Source organism: Hyla sarda, chromosome 6 (assembly GCF_029499605.1).
Source record: "Hyla sarda isolate aHylSar1 chromosome 6, aHylSar1.hap1, whole genome shotgun sequence".
In the NCBI taxonomy this organism is placed as follows: Eukaryota; Metazoa; Chordata; class Amphibia; order Anura; family Hylidae; genus Hyla; species Hyla sarda.
In genome coordinates this window covers 98,166,657-98,183,721 of record NC_079194.1, presented here as the reverse complement: position 1 = coordinate 98,183,721, position 17,065 = coordinate 98,166,657, and the positions used below count along the sequence as shown (strand labels likewise).

At 44.0% G+C, this 17,065-nt stretch overlaps 1 protein-coding gene across 11 annotated transcripts in view; it reads left to right on the top strand.

The window, feature by feature from the left end:
- The window catches only part of CADPS (calcium dependent secretion activator), a 560,269-nt gene that overhangs the window by 397,917 nt on the left and 145,287 nt on the right, over positions 1 to 17,065 (top strand). For all 11 annotated transcript variants that reach the window (XM_056524520.1, XM_056524514.1, XM_056524517.1 and 8 more), the window contains one exon: positions 15,566 to 15,672. In XM_056524520.1, the coding sequence (XP_056380495.1) occupies positions 15,566 to 15,672 (107 nt within the window). The remainder of the gene's footprint in view (positions 1 to 15,565; positions 15,673 to 17,065) is intronic.

Below are 17,065 nucleotides of genomic sequence, written 5' to 3'. Positions count from 1 at the left end.
CTTAAAGCGGTTATCCACCATAACTGGATTTTAGTGCGTACCTGCCAGGCAGTAATGGACATGCTTAGGAAGGATCTGCGCTTGTCTTGGGGCTAAATGGCTATGTTGTGAGATTACCACAATACGGTGGCTAGCTTTTTGTGAACTGGTATTTCCTGTTTGACTTTTCTTTTTTTTACTACAAATCCCACAATTCCATTTTCCTCCCACCCACACATCAGCCACCCCACCCATTCAAACATAAATGAGCTGCATCCATTCAAAAGACCTGTGGTTTTCAATCAGGGTGCCTACAGCTGTTGCATTAGTTGCAGATTGATTTCTCTCCCACCAAGCTCCACCCATTGAAGCAGACAGGCTCCCTGCCATCAGCTGACTAGTGAGTCAGGTCTCGGACGCAGTGCAACCTGGGAAAAATCTGAGACAACAGTCATTTTTTATGCAGTTAAAAATAAATATTGGGGTGAAAATCACAGAAGAATTGTGAGAAAACCGTCAAACACAGATACAGACACTATATTATGAACTACACTAACTTTACAGCCCCTGTAGTATAGTCAAATAAAAAAAATTCCTGTAATACCCCTTTAACTGCCGTTTGCTGTGTGTAGCAGAGTGAGTGAGTAAGGTCTCCCCTGTTTGGCTTCAAATGATGTCACGCCTGCTGGGTAACGCTTCTTCCCGGTCTGTGAACCTGAGGCTGAGCACAAAATACAGAGCAATATCAAGGTAGAAAACTAAACAATAATAAAAAATAATGGCAGGGTGGTTTATCATGATGGGGACAGTGAACTGGGAGGATTATAAAATGTATCAAGTTAATGAGAGGTACTCCTTAACTAAGCACATCACATGTTAAATCACGTGATTGGGGCTATTTGTATTTTGATATGAGAGAATAAATTAATTTTTTTGCTATATTGGAGTGCTGCACCATTGCTGTGGATGTCTAAATGGACTGACATCGGGTCTGGGGTGCTGGCACCATACATTTGAATGGTGCAGTAGTGCTGCATTTACTTGGAGTATTCAGATAGATATATAGACAGGCAGACAGATAAATAGAAGAGAGATTAGATTGATATAAGAGAGAGAGATTTTCATTGATTATTTAGAAAAAATGAATAAAAGTCCATAATTTCACACTGAATTTTTTTTTACCATCACCCATTAAAATATATTTCCATTTTCACAGTCTTCACCAAATCTTTACATCTGCACTTGTGATTATTGTGCTTAAAGGGGTTGTCCCATTATTAACCCCTTAACGACCCTTGGCTGGCTCCCAATCTATGAACCGCACTCAGAAGCTGAGTGTGCTTAGTATCTGCGGGGTTCCGGTTAATACCGGACATCAGCCCGATCAAAGTTGATTGCAGTGTCAAAAATGGTTGAAATCCATGCCGGTTAGCTCAGCGAAGCTGTTTGGGACCGCCGTGGTCGAATCGCGGTGTCCCAAACAGCAACAAAGACAGTGGGAGGCTCCCTACCTGGATCCACGCTGTCCGTGTAGCATTGATCAGTGCCTGCAATCCATATAATGCATGTTATAGCCCTATGGGGGCTATAACATTGCAAAAAATAGTGCAAAAAAAGAGTTAATAAATGGGATTTAACCTCTTTGAATCACCCCCCTTTTCCCATAAAAAAAAAAAAACTGTGTATAAAAATAAACATATGTGGTATTGTCGCGTGCGTAAATGTCCGAACTATAAAAATATATAATTAAATTAAACCGCACAGTCAATGACATACCTGCAAAAAATTAGCAAAGTCCAAAATAGCATATTTTTGGTCACTTTTTATCCATAGTATATAAAGTTTTATAGGGGTCAGAAGAGGACAATATACATTTTCATGCCTGTAGTTATGATTTTTTCCAGTTCCAGAAGTACGGCAAAATCAAACCTATATAAGTAGGGTATCATTTTAATTGCATGGACCTACAGAATAAAGATAAGGTGACATTTTTACCGAAAAATGTACTACGTAGAAACGGAAGCCCCCAAATTTACAAAAGAACATTTTTTCAATTTTGTCGCACAATGATTTTTTTTTCCATTTCACCGTAGATTTTTGGGTAAAATAACTGATGTAATTACAAAGTAGAATTGTTGGCGCAAAAAAAAAAAAGCCATTAAATTTAAAGGGTTACGATTTTTAACAGATAAGGAGGAAAAAACGAAAGTGCAAAAACAGAAAAACGCTTGTTCCTTAAGGGGTTAAAAACATATCCCCTATCCACTGGATTGATGCTCGCTGTTACAATTCGGCTAGCTGGATGTGGATCCACTGTGTCAGCGAGGGATTGGCGTGGACCGTGTCGGTGGACCGGTTCTAGGGATGCTACTGGTTTTCACCAGAGCCCGCCGCAAAGCGGGATGGTCTTGCTGCGGCGGTAGCAACCAGGTCGTATCCACCGGCAAGGCTCAACCTCGCTGACTGCTGAGAAGACGTGGGACAGAAGGACTAGACAGAGGCAAGGTCAGACATAGCAGAAGGTCGGGGCAGGCGGCAAGGTTCGTAGTCAATGTGGATAGCAGAAGGCTTTGGATAACACTTAACGCTTTCACTGGCACAAGGCAACAAGATCCGGCAAGGAAGTGCAGGGGAAGTGAGGTAATATACACAGGGAGCAGGTGGAAGCTAATTAGGCTGATTGGGCCAGGCACCAATCATTGGTGCACTGGCCCTTTAAATCTTAGAGAGCTGGCGCGCACGCGCCCTAAGCAGCGGAGCCGCGTGCGCCAGGACATGACAGCCGGGGGCCGGGACAGGTGAGTGACTTGGGATGCGATTCGCGAGCTGGCGCGTCCCGCTATGCAAATCGCATCCCCACCGGCAGTGTCAGTGCAGCGCTCCCGGTCAGCGGGTCTGACCGGGGCGCTGCAGAGAGAGGAACGCCGCGAGCGCTCCGGGGAGGAGCAGGGACCTGGAGCGCTCGGCGTAACACTCGCTACGTCAATCATTGTCTGCAGCAAGATCCCACCTCGAAAAGTTTTTAGCATTGTCACTCCCGAGACTAGTTAATCTCGAATAGTGGGCTCCAGTCTGTCAGACCTCCCGCGACCAGACATTTACCCCATATCCTTTAGCTCAGTGAAGTGCTCCTAATTTCGGCTTGTTACCTGTATAAAAGACACCTGTCCACACAGGAAGTCAAACAATCAGATTTCAAACTTTCTACCATGGCCAAGATAAAGAGCTGTCCAAGGATGTCAGAGACAGTATTGTAGACCTACACAAGGATGGAATGGGCTACAAGACAAAAAACAAGCAGCTTGGTGAGAGGTTCACAACAGTTGGTGCAATTATTTGTAAATGAAAGAAACATAAAACAGCTTCCTTGATGGGGGGCTCCAAGCTACATTGCATCTTATGCAGTTTTAATGATCCTGAGAATGGTAAGGAATCAGCCCAGAACTACATGGGATAATCTTGTCAATGATGTGAAGGCAGCTGGGACTTTAGTCACCAAGAAAACAATTGGTAACACACATCATGCCGTTAAGGACTGACATTTCTGCACCCGCAACGTCTCCCTGCTCAAGAAAAGCACCTGTACTGATCTGTCTGAAGTTTGCTAATGAACATTGGAATGATTCAGAGGTTCATTGGCAAACTTTTGATGGGCCTGTACATGTGATTTCTTGAATCTTGGGGTGACTTTATGGACGCTGCAGGATTTCAGTCCTTCCCGGCGTAGTGTGTTACCATTTGTGTTCTTGTCACATCATTGACAAGACCCTCCCATGAATTTCTGGGCTGATTTCTTACTGTCATCATGATCATTGAAACTCCAAGAGGTTAGATCTTACATGGAGCCCCTGACTAAGGGAGATAGACAATTATTTTGTGTTTTCAGAGTTTGGAAAACCTTATGTTTCTCGGCCTCTGTGGACAGGTGTCTTCTATACAGGTAACACGCTGAGATTAGTAGCACTCCTTTTGGGAGAGTGCTCCTAATCTAATTTTTCTACCTATTTAAAAGACAACTATGGGCCAGAAATGCTGATCAGATACTTATTTCACTGTGTAAAATGCAAATCAATTCAGTGGTCAAACGTACAAAATCAGCAGGGGATCAAATAATTTTTCCCTCTACTGTGGGTTGATAGATAGATATGGAGTAGATTAATAAATAACCCTTGTTCTAGAAAGAGAGAGGGAGGGATAGATAGATAGATACCATGGATAGTTACATAAGGAATAGATGTATGCTCAAACAAATCATGCTGCATGATATACCGTATTTATCGACGTAAAACACGCACTGGCATATAACACGCACCCCCATTTTAACAGGGAAATTTAAGTAAAAAAAATTAAATGTAAAATAAATGACTTGGACTAAATGCCACATCATCCCTCCAACTTCGTTTTCTTCTGCACCTCAGTTTGGTCCATCCCTTCCAGTGCCACATCATTCCTTCCAGTGGCGTTGCGACCCGGGTGCGGGGGGGTGCGGCCCGCATCGGGTGACACCAAACACTCCGCAGCACCCCCCATCTGGGCCCCACCGTCCTTCACCAGCCTAGCCCCCCCCCCCTCCCGCCTTCACCTGCACTGTGCGGTGCGCCTGTCCGTCAGGCGCACCGCACAGCGCTGCCTCATGCTCCTTTTTGTGCCCCTGAAGTCGCTGCCTCCTGCTCCTTTTTGTGCCCCGCTCCGCTCTGGCTCACCTTCAGTTGGTCCGGGATTTGTATTTCCGCGCGTCACTGCCGTCACATGACCATCAGGATGGCTCGCAGGATTACCGCGCTGAGTGAGTGAATGTTATTTCAACCTGCCTACTGGGTCTGGGGGGGAGGGGGTTAATCTGGGGCACTGTACTATCTTCCTACGGGGGGGTTAATCAGGGGGGTAATACCTTCTAACAGGGTGGGGGGAGAGGGTTAATCTGGGGGGTACTGCATCTTCTACAGGGGGGGGGGAGAGGGGGTCAATCTGGGGGGTACTACCTTCCTACAAGGGGGGGGGGTTAAACTGGGGGTACTACCATCCTACTGGGGGGGTTAATCTGGGGGTACTACCTGCCTACTGGGGGGGAGGGGGTTAATTTCCCCCCCCCATTGGCAGGTAGTACCCCTAGATTAACCCCCTCCCTCCAGCAGGCATGTAGTGCCCCCAGATTTACCCCCCCCCCCAGTAGTACGGTAGCACCCCCAGATGAACCCCCCTCCTGGGTTAATCTGGGGGTACTACATGCCTGCTGTAGGGAGGGGGTTAATCTGGGGGTTACTACCTGCCTGCTGAGGGGAGAGGGTTAATCTGGGGGTACTACCTGCCTGCTGGGGGGAGGGGGTTAATCTTGGGTACTACCGGCCTACCGGGGGGGGGGGAAAGGGGGTTAATCTGGGGCCCCGAGTAGGCAGGTAGTACCCCCAGATTAACCCCCTCCCCCCAGTAGGATGGTAGCACCCCCAGATTAACCCCCCCCCAGTAAGAAGGTAGTACCCTCAAATTAACATCCTCTTCCCCAGTAAGAAGGTAGTACCCTCAAATTAACCCCTCTCTTCCTGCCAGTAGGAAGGTAGCACCCCTAGATGCTGGGGGCCTCCATGTCTATTTTGACTATGTGTGTGTGTGTGACTCTGTGTGTGTGTGTGTGTTTGTGCAACTCTGTGTGTGTGTTTGTGTGACTCTGTGTGTGTGTGTATGTGACTCTGTGTGTGTGTGACTCTGTGTGTGTGTGTTTGTGTCACTCTGTGTGTGTGTGACTGTGTGACTCTGTGTGTGTGACTCTGTGTGTGTGTCTGTGAGTGTGTGTCTCTCTGACTGTCAGTGTGTTTGTGTGTGTGTCTCTCTGTGTTGTATGTGTTTTTTTTGTGTGTGTGTGTGGGGGGGGGGGGGGGGGGGTTTGAACCAGCGATCTAATGTGGGGAGACTTTGACCCTTTGTGGGGAGCCTGCAAGGGAACCTGCGGCCTAATGTGGGGAAACTACTACCAAATGTGCGGAGTCTATGCTACCTAATGTGGGGAGTCTATGCTACCTAATGTGGGGAATCTGTGCTACCAAATGTGGGGAGTCTATGCTACCGAATGTGGGGAATTGGTGCTACAGAATGTGGGGAATCTATGCTACCTAATGTGGGGAAACTGCTACCTAATGTGGGGAATCTGTTCTACCTAATGTGGGGAAATTGCTACCTAATGTGGGGGATCTGTGCTACCTAATGTGGGGAAATTGCTACCTAATGTGGGGTAACTGGTACCTACCTAATGTGGGGGACCTGGTACCAAATGTGAGGAATCTATGCTGCCTAATGTGGGGAAAATATGCTACCTAATGTGGGGAAGCTGCTACCTACCTAATGTGGGGGAACTGCTGCCTACCTAAAGTGGGGGAACTGCTGCCTACCTAATGCTCCCCCCCTGGCAGTAGCACCCTCATCATCCACCAGCAACACCCCCCCCCCCCTCCAGCAGCAGCACCTCCATCAGCAGATCCTGATAGTGGATGATGGCGGTGCTCGAGGGGTGTTACTGCGGTTGTGGTATTATATTCAGAGGGTGCACTATATGGCAACGTTATATTCAGAGGGCGCAGTTTGTGGTAGTATTATATTCAGAGGGCGCAGTGGGTGGTAGTATTATATTCAGAGGGTACAGTGTGTGTTGGTATTATATTCAGAATGTACAGTGTGTGGTAGTATTATATTCAGTGGGTACGGTGTATGGAAGGTTTATAATCAAAGAGTGTACTGTATAGTAGTATTATAGTTAGAGGATACAGTGTCTGGCAGGTTTATAATAATACTTGTTATAATATAGAGGATGAGAATGCGCTGACATAGTGAGGAGCCATCTGGGTGTCACATTCTGCAGAGAGAAGTTTTAGCTAGACCAGGCGGTATGTACCATCTGAATTAGATAAGAAAATACTATAGAGAAGATGTCACCTGTAGTCACTGATATCATTGTACATTCTCCTCTCTATGTCCTATCAGAGCTGTAGTCACTTGTCAGTTCTACAGTTATGGTGAGTGAAACTACAACTCCCAGCATAACCTCACCACTGCTCAAAGGGGTACTCTACTGGAAAAAAAAAATTTTAATCAACTGGTGCTACAAAGTTAAACAGATTTGTAAATTACTTCTATTCAGAAATCTTAATCCTTCCAGTACTTATTAGCTGCTGTATAAGTGATTCACAGGAAGTTCTTTTCTTTTTAATTTCTTTTCTGTCTGACCACAGTGCTCTGTGCTGACACCTCTGTCCATGTCAAGAACTGTCCATAGTAGGAGCAAATCCCCATAGCAAACCTATCCTGCTCTGGATAGTTCCTGACATGGACACTGGTGTCAGCAAATAGCACTGTGGTCAGACTGGAAAGAACTACACAACTTCCTGTGGAGCATACACCAGCTTATAAGTACTGTAAGGATTAAGATTTTAAATAGAAGTTATTTAAAAATCTGTTTAACTTTCTGGCACCAGTTGATATAAAAGAAAATGTTTTCCAGTGGAGTACCCCTATATTTAAGGGTATGTTCACACTGAGGAATTGGAGAGGAATTTCCACGAGTAATCTGCTCGCTTTTTCGTCTCCAAACCATTCAGCAGTGAAAACCCCATAGAGTTGTACAGAATTTCTGCCCCTCAGTTCACACTGAGGAATTTCCTCAAGCAGAATTCTGACGAGAAATTCTGTTCCGCCTGAAGAAAGAACATGTTCTTTCTTTCAGGCGGAATCAGCGTCGTTCTCCCATAGAGATCAATGTTATATATTTTTTTTCAGTCAGAAGCATTTCCACGCGCAATTGGCGCGGAATTCGTGTGGAATTCGCGCAGAATTTCCACATGAAAAAATAAATATATATGAATAGAAATACTTGATACTCCTCCTCCGCATGAAACCTGCAATTCCGCGCGAATTCCGCGCGATTTCCGCGCCAATTCTGCGCGAAATGCGAGTTCTTGTGGAAAAGTAACAATATTTTGATGCAGAAAATTTCTGCTTGATTTCCGCCCCAATTCCTCAGTGTTAACATACCCTAAATGGTGAAAACTTCTTTAACACTTTCCTATTCTGTGGCAACTGGTATATCTGATTATTATACTGGAATTTCTCACAATGCGCTACACCAGTGGTGTCTGTCACAACAGGCTAAAAACTTACTGAGGGGAGGGGGAGGTATGGGGGTGACACCGTTTTCTACCGCACCGGGTGACACCAACCCTAGCAACGCCACAGATTCCTTCCCTTTTATCAGTCCCTGTGCCACATTTACCCCTCTCATCGCCACCCCCCATGTGTCATCATCCCCCCATGTCTCATCATTTCCCCCTGTCATAGACCACCACTAGCCATACAACATTGAGCATTTAGCGCCTCCCCCTCATCATTTCCCCCTGTCTCATCATGTCCCCAACATTCCCCCCTCATCATCCCCCCACCCTGTCTCCTCATCCCCCCACCCTGTCTCATCATGTCCCTCATCATTCCCCCCTCATCATCCCCCCACCCTGTCTCATCATCCCCCACCCTGTCTCATCATGTCCCCCATCATTCTCCCTCATCATCCCCCCACCCTGTCTCATCATCCCCACCCTGTCTCATCATGTCCCCCATCATTCTCCCTCATCATCCCCCCACCCTGTCTCATCATGTCCCCCATCATTCCCCCCTCATCATTTCCCCCTGTCTCATCCCCCCCTCATCATTTCCCCCCTGTCTCATCCCCCATCATTCCCCCCTCATCATTTCTCCATCTCATCATCCCCCCATCATGTTCCTCCTATGGCATCCAGTGGTCTTCAACCTGCGGACCTCCAGATGTTGCAAAACTACAACTCCCAGCATGCCCGGACAGCCAACTGCTGTCCGGGCATGCTGGGAGTTGTAGTTTTGCAACATCTGGAGGTCCGCTGGTTGAAGACCACTCTTCCCCTTTCCTTACTTGTCTGCGCTTCGGCTGTCTTGCGGGCTGCGGGGTCAGTGAAGCAGATTAGTTACGTCCTCCCCCGGCTTCTCTGTGCGGCATCACGGATCTCACTTTTCGGCGGCGTGAGTGATGCCGCACAGAGAAGCCGGCAGAGGACGTAACTCATCTGCTTCACTGACCCCTCAAGACCCTCCGCCTGACCTGCCGAAGCGCAGCTAGGTAAGGAAAATAAGCAAAACTATAAAAAGCAGGAAAGGGGGAATGATGAGGGAGGGGGAGGGAGGGAAAATGAAAAGTAAAACTCACTTGATGATTAAAAGGTAGCGCAGATCTGGGCAAGGTAGGGCTAATTTTAATCAGCGTCTCCCACACTATCCACCACACCAGTACCTGTGGATAGTGCAGGAGAAAACAAGTGACAGTGCGGGGAGGAGATGCCGCTGGTCACTGATTTAAAGTGGCCGCGGCCGTGCTGTTAACAATTAACAAGCAGATGCTGCTGCGGCCGCTTTAAATCAGTGACTCCCCTTTAGTTTTGCTTATGTGCTACATATTTATCATACTATCACAAGGGGTTGATAAATTTGGAGCACATAAGCAAAACAAAAAAAGGCACGGCTGAGACCTTTGTGGGACTTTTTAAATTTGCTCACGTTCGGGAGTTTTGTTCTCTAGGTCAGACCTGGAGTAGACTTGTGACTTTTTGTAAGGGATTTGCAACTTTTTTTTTCATACGTGCAACTTTTGCACATCATAAATACCGTATTTATCGGGGTATACCACGCACCGGCCTATAACACGCACCTATAAAAAAGTTTTTTACCCAAATATCCATGGTAAAATGAGGGTGCGTGTGTATACCCCGATATACCCCCAGGAAAGGCAGGGGGAGAGAGGCCGTCGCTGCCCGCTTCTCTCCCCCTGCCTTTCCTGGGGTCTAGAGCGCTGCTGCCGGCCCTTCTCTTCCCCTGGCTATCGGCGCCGCTGCCCGTTCTGTCCCCTTGACTATCGGTGCCGGCGCCCCATTGCCGGCGCCGATAGCCAGGGGGAGAGAAGCGGCGCCGACAGCCAAGGGGAGAGAAGGGGCAGCGGCACCCATTGTGGCGCCGCTGCCCCGTTGCCTCCCCCCATCCCCGGTGGCATAATTACCTGAGTCGGGTCCGCGCTGCTGCAGGCCTCCGGCGTGCGTCCCCTGCGTCGTTGCTATGCATGGCGCGGCACACTGACGTCATGCGCGGCGCCGTTCAGCGCATAGCAACGACGCCGGGGACGAACGCCGGAGGCCTGCAGCAGCGCAGACCCGACTCAGGTAATTATGCCACCGGGGATGGGGGGAGGCAATGGGGTAGCGGCGCCGGCAATGGGTGCCGCTGCCCCTTCTCTCCCCCTGGCTGTCGGCGCCGCTTCTCTCCCTCTGGCTATCGGCGCCGGCACCGATAGTCAGGGGGACAGAACGGGCAGCGGCGCCGATAGCCAGGGGGTGAGAAGGGCCGACAGCAGCGCTCTAGACCCCAGGAAAGGCAGGGGGAGAGAAGCGGGCAGCGACGGCCTCTCTCCCCCTGCCTTTCCTGGGGGTGTATCGGCGTATAACACGCACACAGACTTTAGGCTAAAAATTTTAGCCTAAAAATTGCGTGTTATACGCCGATAAATACGGTACCTCACCACTGCAAAGTGAAAACTGAAATTTACTTAGGTAAGGCTGTTTGTAACTTTTTGCTTACCCACAATAGTCACACAAAAAAGTGCTTAGGCACACGTGTGACTTTATGTGCACCCGGAATAAGCAATACAAACAAGGCTCTACATACTTTGATAAATGTCCCCCTTTATGTTATAAATACACACTGAGCCACAATTTAAAACATGCTACAATTTTTTAGGCATTAATTCTTCGGAGTCTGTGGGAGTAAAACCTCTGTGTGCTTCCTTATGAAATTAGCAGCATATGAAGGTCCACTATAAATTTGAAGAGCACTTTAATACAAATTTAAACAACACAAATTTGTATCATGTTTAAATGTATAGGTATGAGTCAAAAATGAATGGAGAGTTTTTATGAGCAACGAGTGGCCATACTGTTAAAGTAAGAAATATGCTTCACAGACTGGAACCATATGCATTTCCATGTGGTATAGTTCAATATGGGATGCCTTGTATTAAACCCTAAATGCTCTGAAAACAGTGCTTCTAACAAAAAACATGGCCTGATACATGGCTCCCGATAGAGGACACTGCAATTTTTAAAATGTGGACCACATAAAAAAACTATTTTAATACTGCTATATTTTCAGTTAGGGGTATACAGTGCTTGGGGCCACTAAGATGCATGGTGGCTGTAACACTCACGTTTCAGCAGACAGGATCACCGGTGGATGTGGATCCGCTGGACCTGTGTGTAAGATGACACAGACCATACCAGGGAGCGGAGTCTAAGATGCCGCTGGTTTTCACCAGAGCCCACCGCAAAGTGGGATGGACTTGCTGTGGCAGGCGGCACCCAGGTAGCTACCCCTGGCACGGCTCGACCACACAGGCGGCTGAGGAATTCAAGGCACAGGTAGGATATGGCAACTTGTGGTCAGGATAGCAGAAGGTCAGGGCTAACGGCACAGTAGTGTAGTAAAGAACATAGCAAGTGGTCAGTAGGCAGGCGGCAAAGAAGCAAGATCAGGTCATGGAGCAAACAGTATGATACACGGCAAGGCATTACACAGGAACGCTTTCTCTCAGGCACTAGGGTGACAAAGATCTGGCAGGGAAGTGTGGGAGGTGGAGGAATTTATTAAGTGAGCACAGGCGTTACTTAATTGATGGGTGCACTTGCCCTTTAAATTTCAGTGCTGCGGCGGGTGTGCGCCCTAAGGGAAGGGGACACACGCGCCGGAGCACAGAAGCTAAGGAGAGTGCAGGAGGAGCAGGTGGTGAGTGACGGGCTGGGATTCACATGCAGTCGCGTCCCGCAATGCGAATACCAGCCCGCTAGCAGCAGCAGAAGATGGGGCCATGCGCTCACGGCCAGTGTGTGCGGTCGGAGGGCTAAACATGACATTGGCTGCATACAGTACTGTTGTAACCTAAATCCCAAATACAATCAGGAGCCTAAAATTGAAGCCTACTGCTCAAAGACATATTATAAACTTGCAAAGTTATAACAAACTGATTGATGGGATCCGACTGCTGGGACCCCCTTGCCTATCACAAGAAAAGAGGAAAAATATCCCCCTAATGAATCGAGCGCTAAGCTTGGCAATTTCCGGAAGCCCAATAGTGAATGAATGGAGAGCTGGCTGCACATGCACAGTGCGCTTTAAAAGACAGTTTTCCACCATTTTTCTGATCAGTGTGGATCCCAGGTGTTGGACCCATGTTCATCGGCTTGTTATCTACTTCCCTGTGAATAGCAAATAACATTTTATATTTTTGAATACCCCTTTAAATTGTATTTAAATGGCTTCTGTATTTTCACTTGGTACAATGCCCAAAAATATGATGTGACCTAACAGAATCAATCAGATGTTAGCAAACATTTGGATACTTTATGTTGTAGCATATTGCACTATGTCTAATACTTTTTATATTAAAATACTTACTTCCCAAATAAACACAGCATAGTAGCATAGACAATATAGGTATCCTCACATTCTGTTGTTTTATCCATTTGAGATGAAACTCGACTGAAGGTTGTATTCAATGAGTTTTTGGCTTTCTCAGCCTCATACTAAACTAAAATACCATATCATAACCAACCAAGCCTTCTATGCCAAGTTCTATATGGGTATCATGTGTCACAATTTGGAAAGCACACTTGCTTTGGAAAGAGATTATTAGCATGAGACTCGGGCTCTGTTTATCGGGAATCCCTCATTCCAACAGCCAATCCCTATTATTAGAGTCATGAAGTTTTGTGTAGCAACCGGTGACACACTGATTCGTCCCAGATGTCTCAGTGCAACAAATATTTGTTTGTCTATTGTGTTGTGAAATTTATTGTGAATGATACAAGTGTCAACATTCGCAATGACGTTCACAGGGATATAGTTATGTCTCATCCGACTACTATATTCCTTTATCTAGTTCTAGTGTCCTGCCCATCCAGAAGACACCATGAGGGACATTTATGAAAACCTGCTGTAACTCTGGTTGCCATGGCTTATAGCACCTTTTATAATGGCAACCCAGTCAAGTGGTTCCATAAATCTACTTCTGTATGTTTTGTGGAGTTTGAGTATGACTAGGTGTAGTTTGTTTTGACATAATAGTTTTTATGTACCTAGAGATTGCATAGATAAGTTGCTCTTTTGTTTATTTTGTCATCTTCATTGTCTTTTCTTTGACACGCTTAGTCCTGTCATCTTTGTGTATATTTTCACTCCTCCTTACTTTGTACTCTTTTCTCCGCCATGCATGAACAGTTCATCGGCCTAAACCAAAGCCATCACCTGTGCCTCCACCCAGTCAAACCCAGGCTAACATGTTAAATCAAAGGCTCAAAGGCATGCCTAGACCAGTTCCAAGTACTGTATCGGCTTTACTTCATTTTGATTTGTTTAGCCTAGTCTCCCTCCCCCATCCTCTTCTTTCTCCTTAACCCCTTTAGAACTGAAAGGATTCACATTGCATAGTGATGCCTTGCTGTCTTCTCCCAGTCCTTTTTGGGTTAGACATAGCTTAGTTTCAACATCAACCTCCAAGCACTTCCTCTCAATATGTCCATTTCTGTCTAGATCTGTCCGGCACCAGCAGCATTTTCCAATCTGAATGTCAGCACAAAATAACATTGTTATAACATAACATTCTGCATGAAAAAGTTAATGTTTATAAGTTTCAGATAAAGTTTGAGCTGTTTTCTTAATAGACTTCTTATGTTTTTGATATATCAGTGCTCCAGCTATTAAGTAAAACCCAATGGTGACTGACTTTTTGAACACAAAAACAAAAAGTTGAGAAGTTGTCTAAAACTGTAAATCTGATTCATGAAAAAAAGTTTAAATCTGATTGATATAGGCAAATCCTCCGATTTTATCTTGTCTGATTTGCCCACTATTGTGTTCTATAAGACATTTGCCTAAAATCTTGGCCAAAGGTATGTTCTTATATGAAGACATAGGGAGAAATTTATCAGAACCTGTCCAGAGAAAAAGTTGCTGAGTTGCCCACAGCAACCAATCAGGTTCCTTTTTTTCATTTAAAACAAGGCTTCTAAAGAATACAAGAAGCAATCTGATCGGTTGCTATGGGCAACTCATCAACTTTTCCTCTGGACAGGTTTTGATAAATCTCCCCAATAGAAATCATAGTACTCGCTCAAACACATATATAAATGGGTATTCATTAGATATTTATTCGCCCGTTTCAGCCATGTCTAATTTGCCTATACATTGTGGCCATCAACAGAAGTTGGGCTTATTTCATGATCAATATTGCAGATACATAGAAGAGGTTTTAGTCATAGAAGCTTTATTTATTTTGTACAGTTCAATTTGTACAAATTCATTTTTGTACAAAGCTGAATCCAAAATTCTGCTGGTTGCCCTTGGAAATTTTATCTACGCTCCAGTGTCAGACATGTGACCTTGGGCCATGTAGACCTACTATGATAGAGGCCACTTATTGGCATCTCTCATACATAGGGTGTCATGTTCATAAAAAGAAGTATACTGTGATATAAATGATTTTTACTGTATTGCTTTATGGAATAGCACAGCAGCCAGCACTATTTCATATAGCAAATAAGCAGTGGATGCCGAAACGTCTTTTTTCGGCCTCTGTTTGGTAATAGGTTTCATGGCTCATATAGCCAATGGGCACAGCACTGAAAACATTGTGATCCACTGCTATCTGGTTACAGAAAACCAGTAAAATTCTGAATCTAGCTCTGAATCTAAATGAAGAAGACAATTAAGTCAATACTTAAAAAGCAATGTAAGATTTCTGAATTCTTTGTAGAGTCAGCTCCTCCCCCCCATAGAAAATAAAAAATGATTGTTCTAATACTGGAAGGTTTTAAAATAACTTCTACCATAATAACTTCTATAAACCAATAAAAAAAACTCTGCTACTAACAATTTGATTTTACCCTTATATGTTAATAATAACCCTATGGAGAAAACATGTACTATTGGCTGAGCTAAATGTATATGTGTATGGGAAGGTAAGAGGGGATCACTGTCGCCCAAACACTTGCTATCTAAGGTGTATGTTCAGCCAAAATATTTAATTTGAGTGACAGCTACTGGATATCCTGCCCTACAAAATACAAAACAAAAATCAAACCTCAAAATGTATATAACATTATAATTATAAAATATGTATGACAACATGCATATTTGACAAAAAATTTCCTTTTAAGTTACTCACAAACAGAATGTATACACACACATGTAAAACGCTATGTACAAGAGTTTCAGTCAAAATAAAGAATGCTAATAAGTGGTTGTGGAAAGATGTTTGTTTCCACAAGGAAGAATAGAAAGCTGGAGCACTGTTTATGTAATTCAACAAATAATTGTGAATTTATGGTTTATTTAATATTTATTATTAATTTTTAGCCTTTTTTTTTTATATATTGCATGATTTTAGACATTTGTCAGATATCCTGGAATTTGTCTAAACAGAGAAATATCCACATGCACCCCAAGGACTGAAGTTCTAATTCATCTTCTTGTACTTCAGAAAATGTAGGTCGCTTAGTAACTCCTGCCAAAAAGTTAGAAGACACAATAAGACTGGCAGAGCTTGTCATTGAAGTACTCCAGCAAAACGAGGAACATCATGCCGAGGTAAGAACTTACCTATTATGGATTCGATTTTTTTTTTTGCGATTGGCCAGTTTCTAGAGCTGTCTCTAGAACATAAATGTCTTACACATTCTTTTAAGGGGGTTGTGAATAGATATGAAACAAGAAATTCTACACCGGAATAAAATTTTATATAATGAAACCATCCTTTTTTTTTTTTTTTATAAATAGAATGGTATAAGATTTAAATTTGAAAATTTTTGAAAAATAAAATTCACTAACTGTCAAAATTCTTGAAGACTGAAGGAACAATTTCTTCATTTTCACTAAGGGGTGTAGATTTTTGCCTTTTTTTCATGATTGTGGAATGAATGTTTAGCAGTCTGAGTCTGAAGAATATTCTATTTCAGTTTGATAAAATGACTAAAAATGATAGAACATTGGTTTAAACTCAAGGTGTTGGTTATCTAAATTATCTAAACTAACAGTACAATTTCAGGTGTATATTTGCATATTTATTTAATATTCTTCTACATCTTCACCAATATTTTTTCTATCAGTTCCCAACATCATAGTTTGAAAATCTCAATATTTTTCTCCACATACAATATATATCTCATTTCTTCGTTTTTGGTAAAAAGTCATGATTTTTTTGATATTTGGAAATGGTTTAAGATGAAATCTGAATCCAGACGATAATTTTTCTATCACTATTCACTACCATGAAGCTAATGCACAATCCAAAAGACCCAACTAATGCCTGATTTGCATATTTAAATTTCCTCCCTGTTTTTTTACTGTTCTTTCTATCTTGGATGATCCTGACAGGGAAAAGAGGTATGTGGTTAAGCTCAAAAAATTGAGTCACCTGCTCTCATATCTTGTGCATGTCCTTCATGTTTTTTGATGGGAATTTATCCTTTTTTGCTTCCTTTGTAGTTGTAATATAAGTAGTGTAGCAGCCAGATCACGTAGACTGCCTGTGATACTTAGTTGCCCCACACAATCGAAGTGTGTAGTGGTAATCTTATCCGTGCATGCAGCAATGGGCGTATTATACAAGCATTGCAGCTGTTCCCTAGCACAACCCAGTCTTCGTTTCTTCTTTCCTAATCCTTCTGTTTTACCCGCATCAGTTTGAAGTCAACTTGCTATAATTCAACAGTGACAATAATGTCTTGGGCTGAGATCTTACATAATGTTCTGAGAATCTGCAAACTACAATCATCATGATAGGTTTACATTGCCCATAATCCGCTTACTTCTGAAATCCTATATTTAGTGTCTTCCAATTTGGTATAGTTTTTTTTTTTTTTATAATATACATTTTTCAGAAAATATAATTTTGTAGCAATTATACCAGATTTTAGAGATTTGTTTCGTAATGTAGAACTTTTAGAATATTTTTGTTTAAAGAAAGGTTTTACTTTTTGAC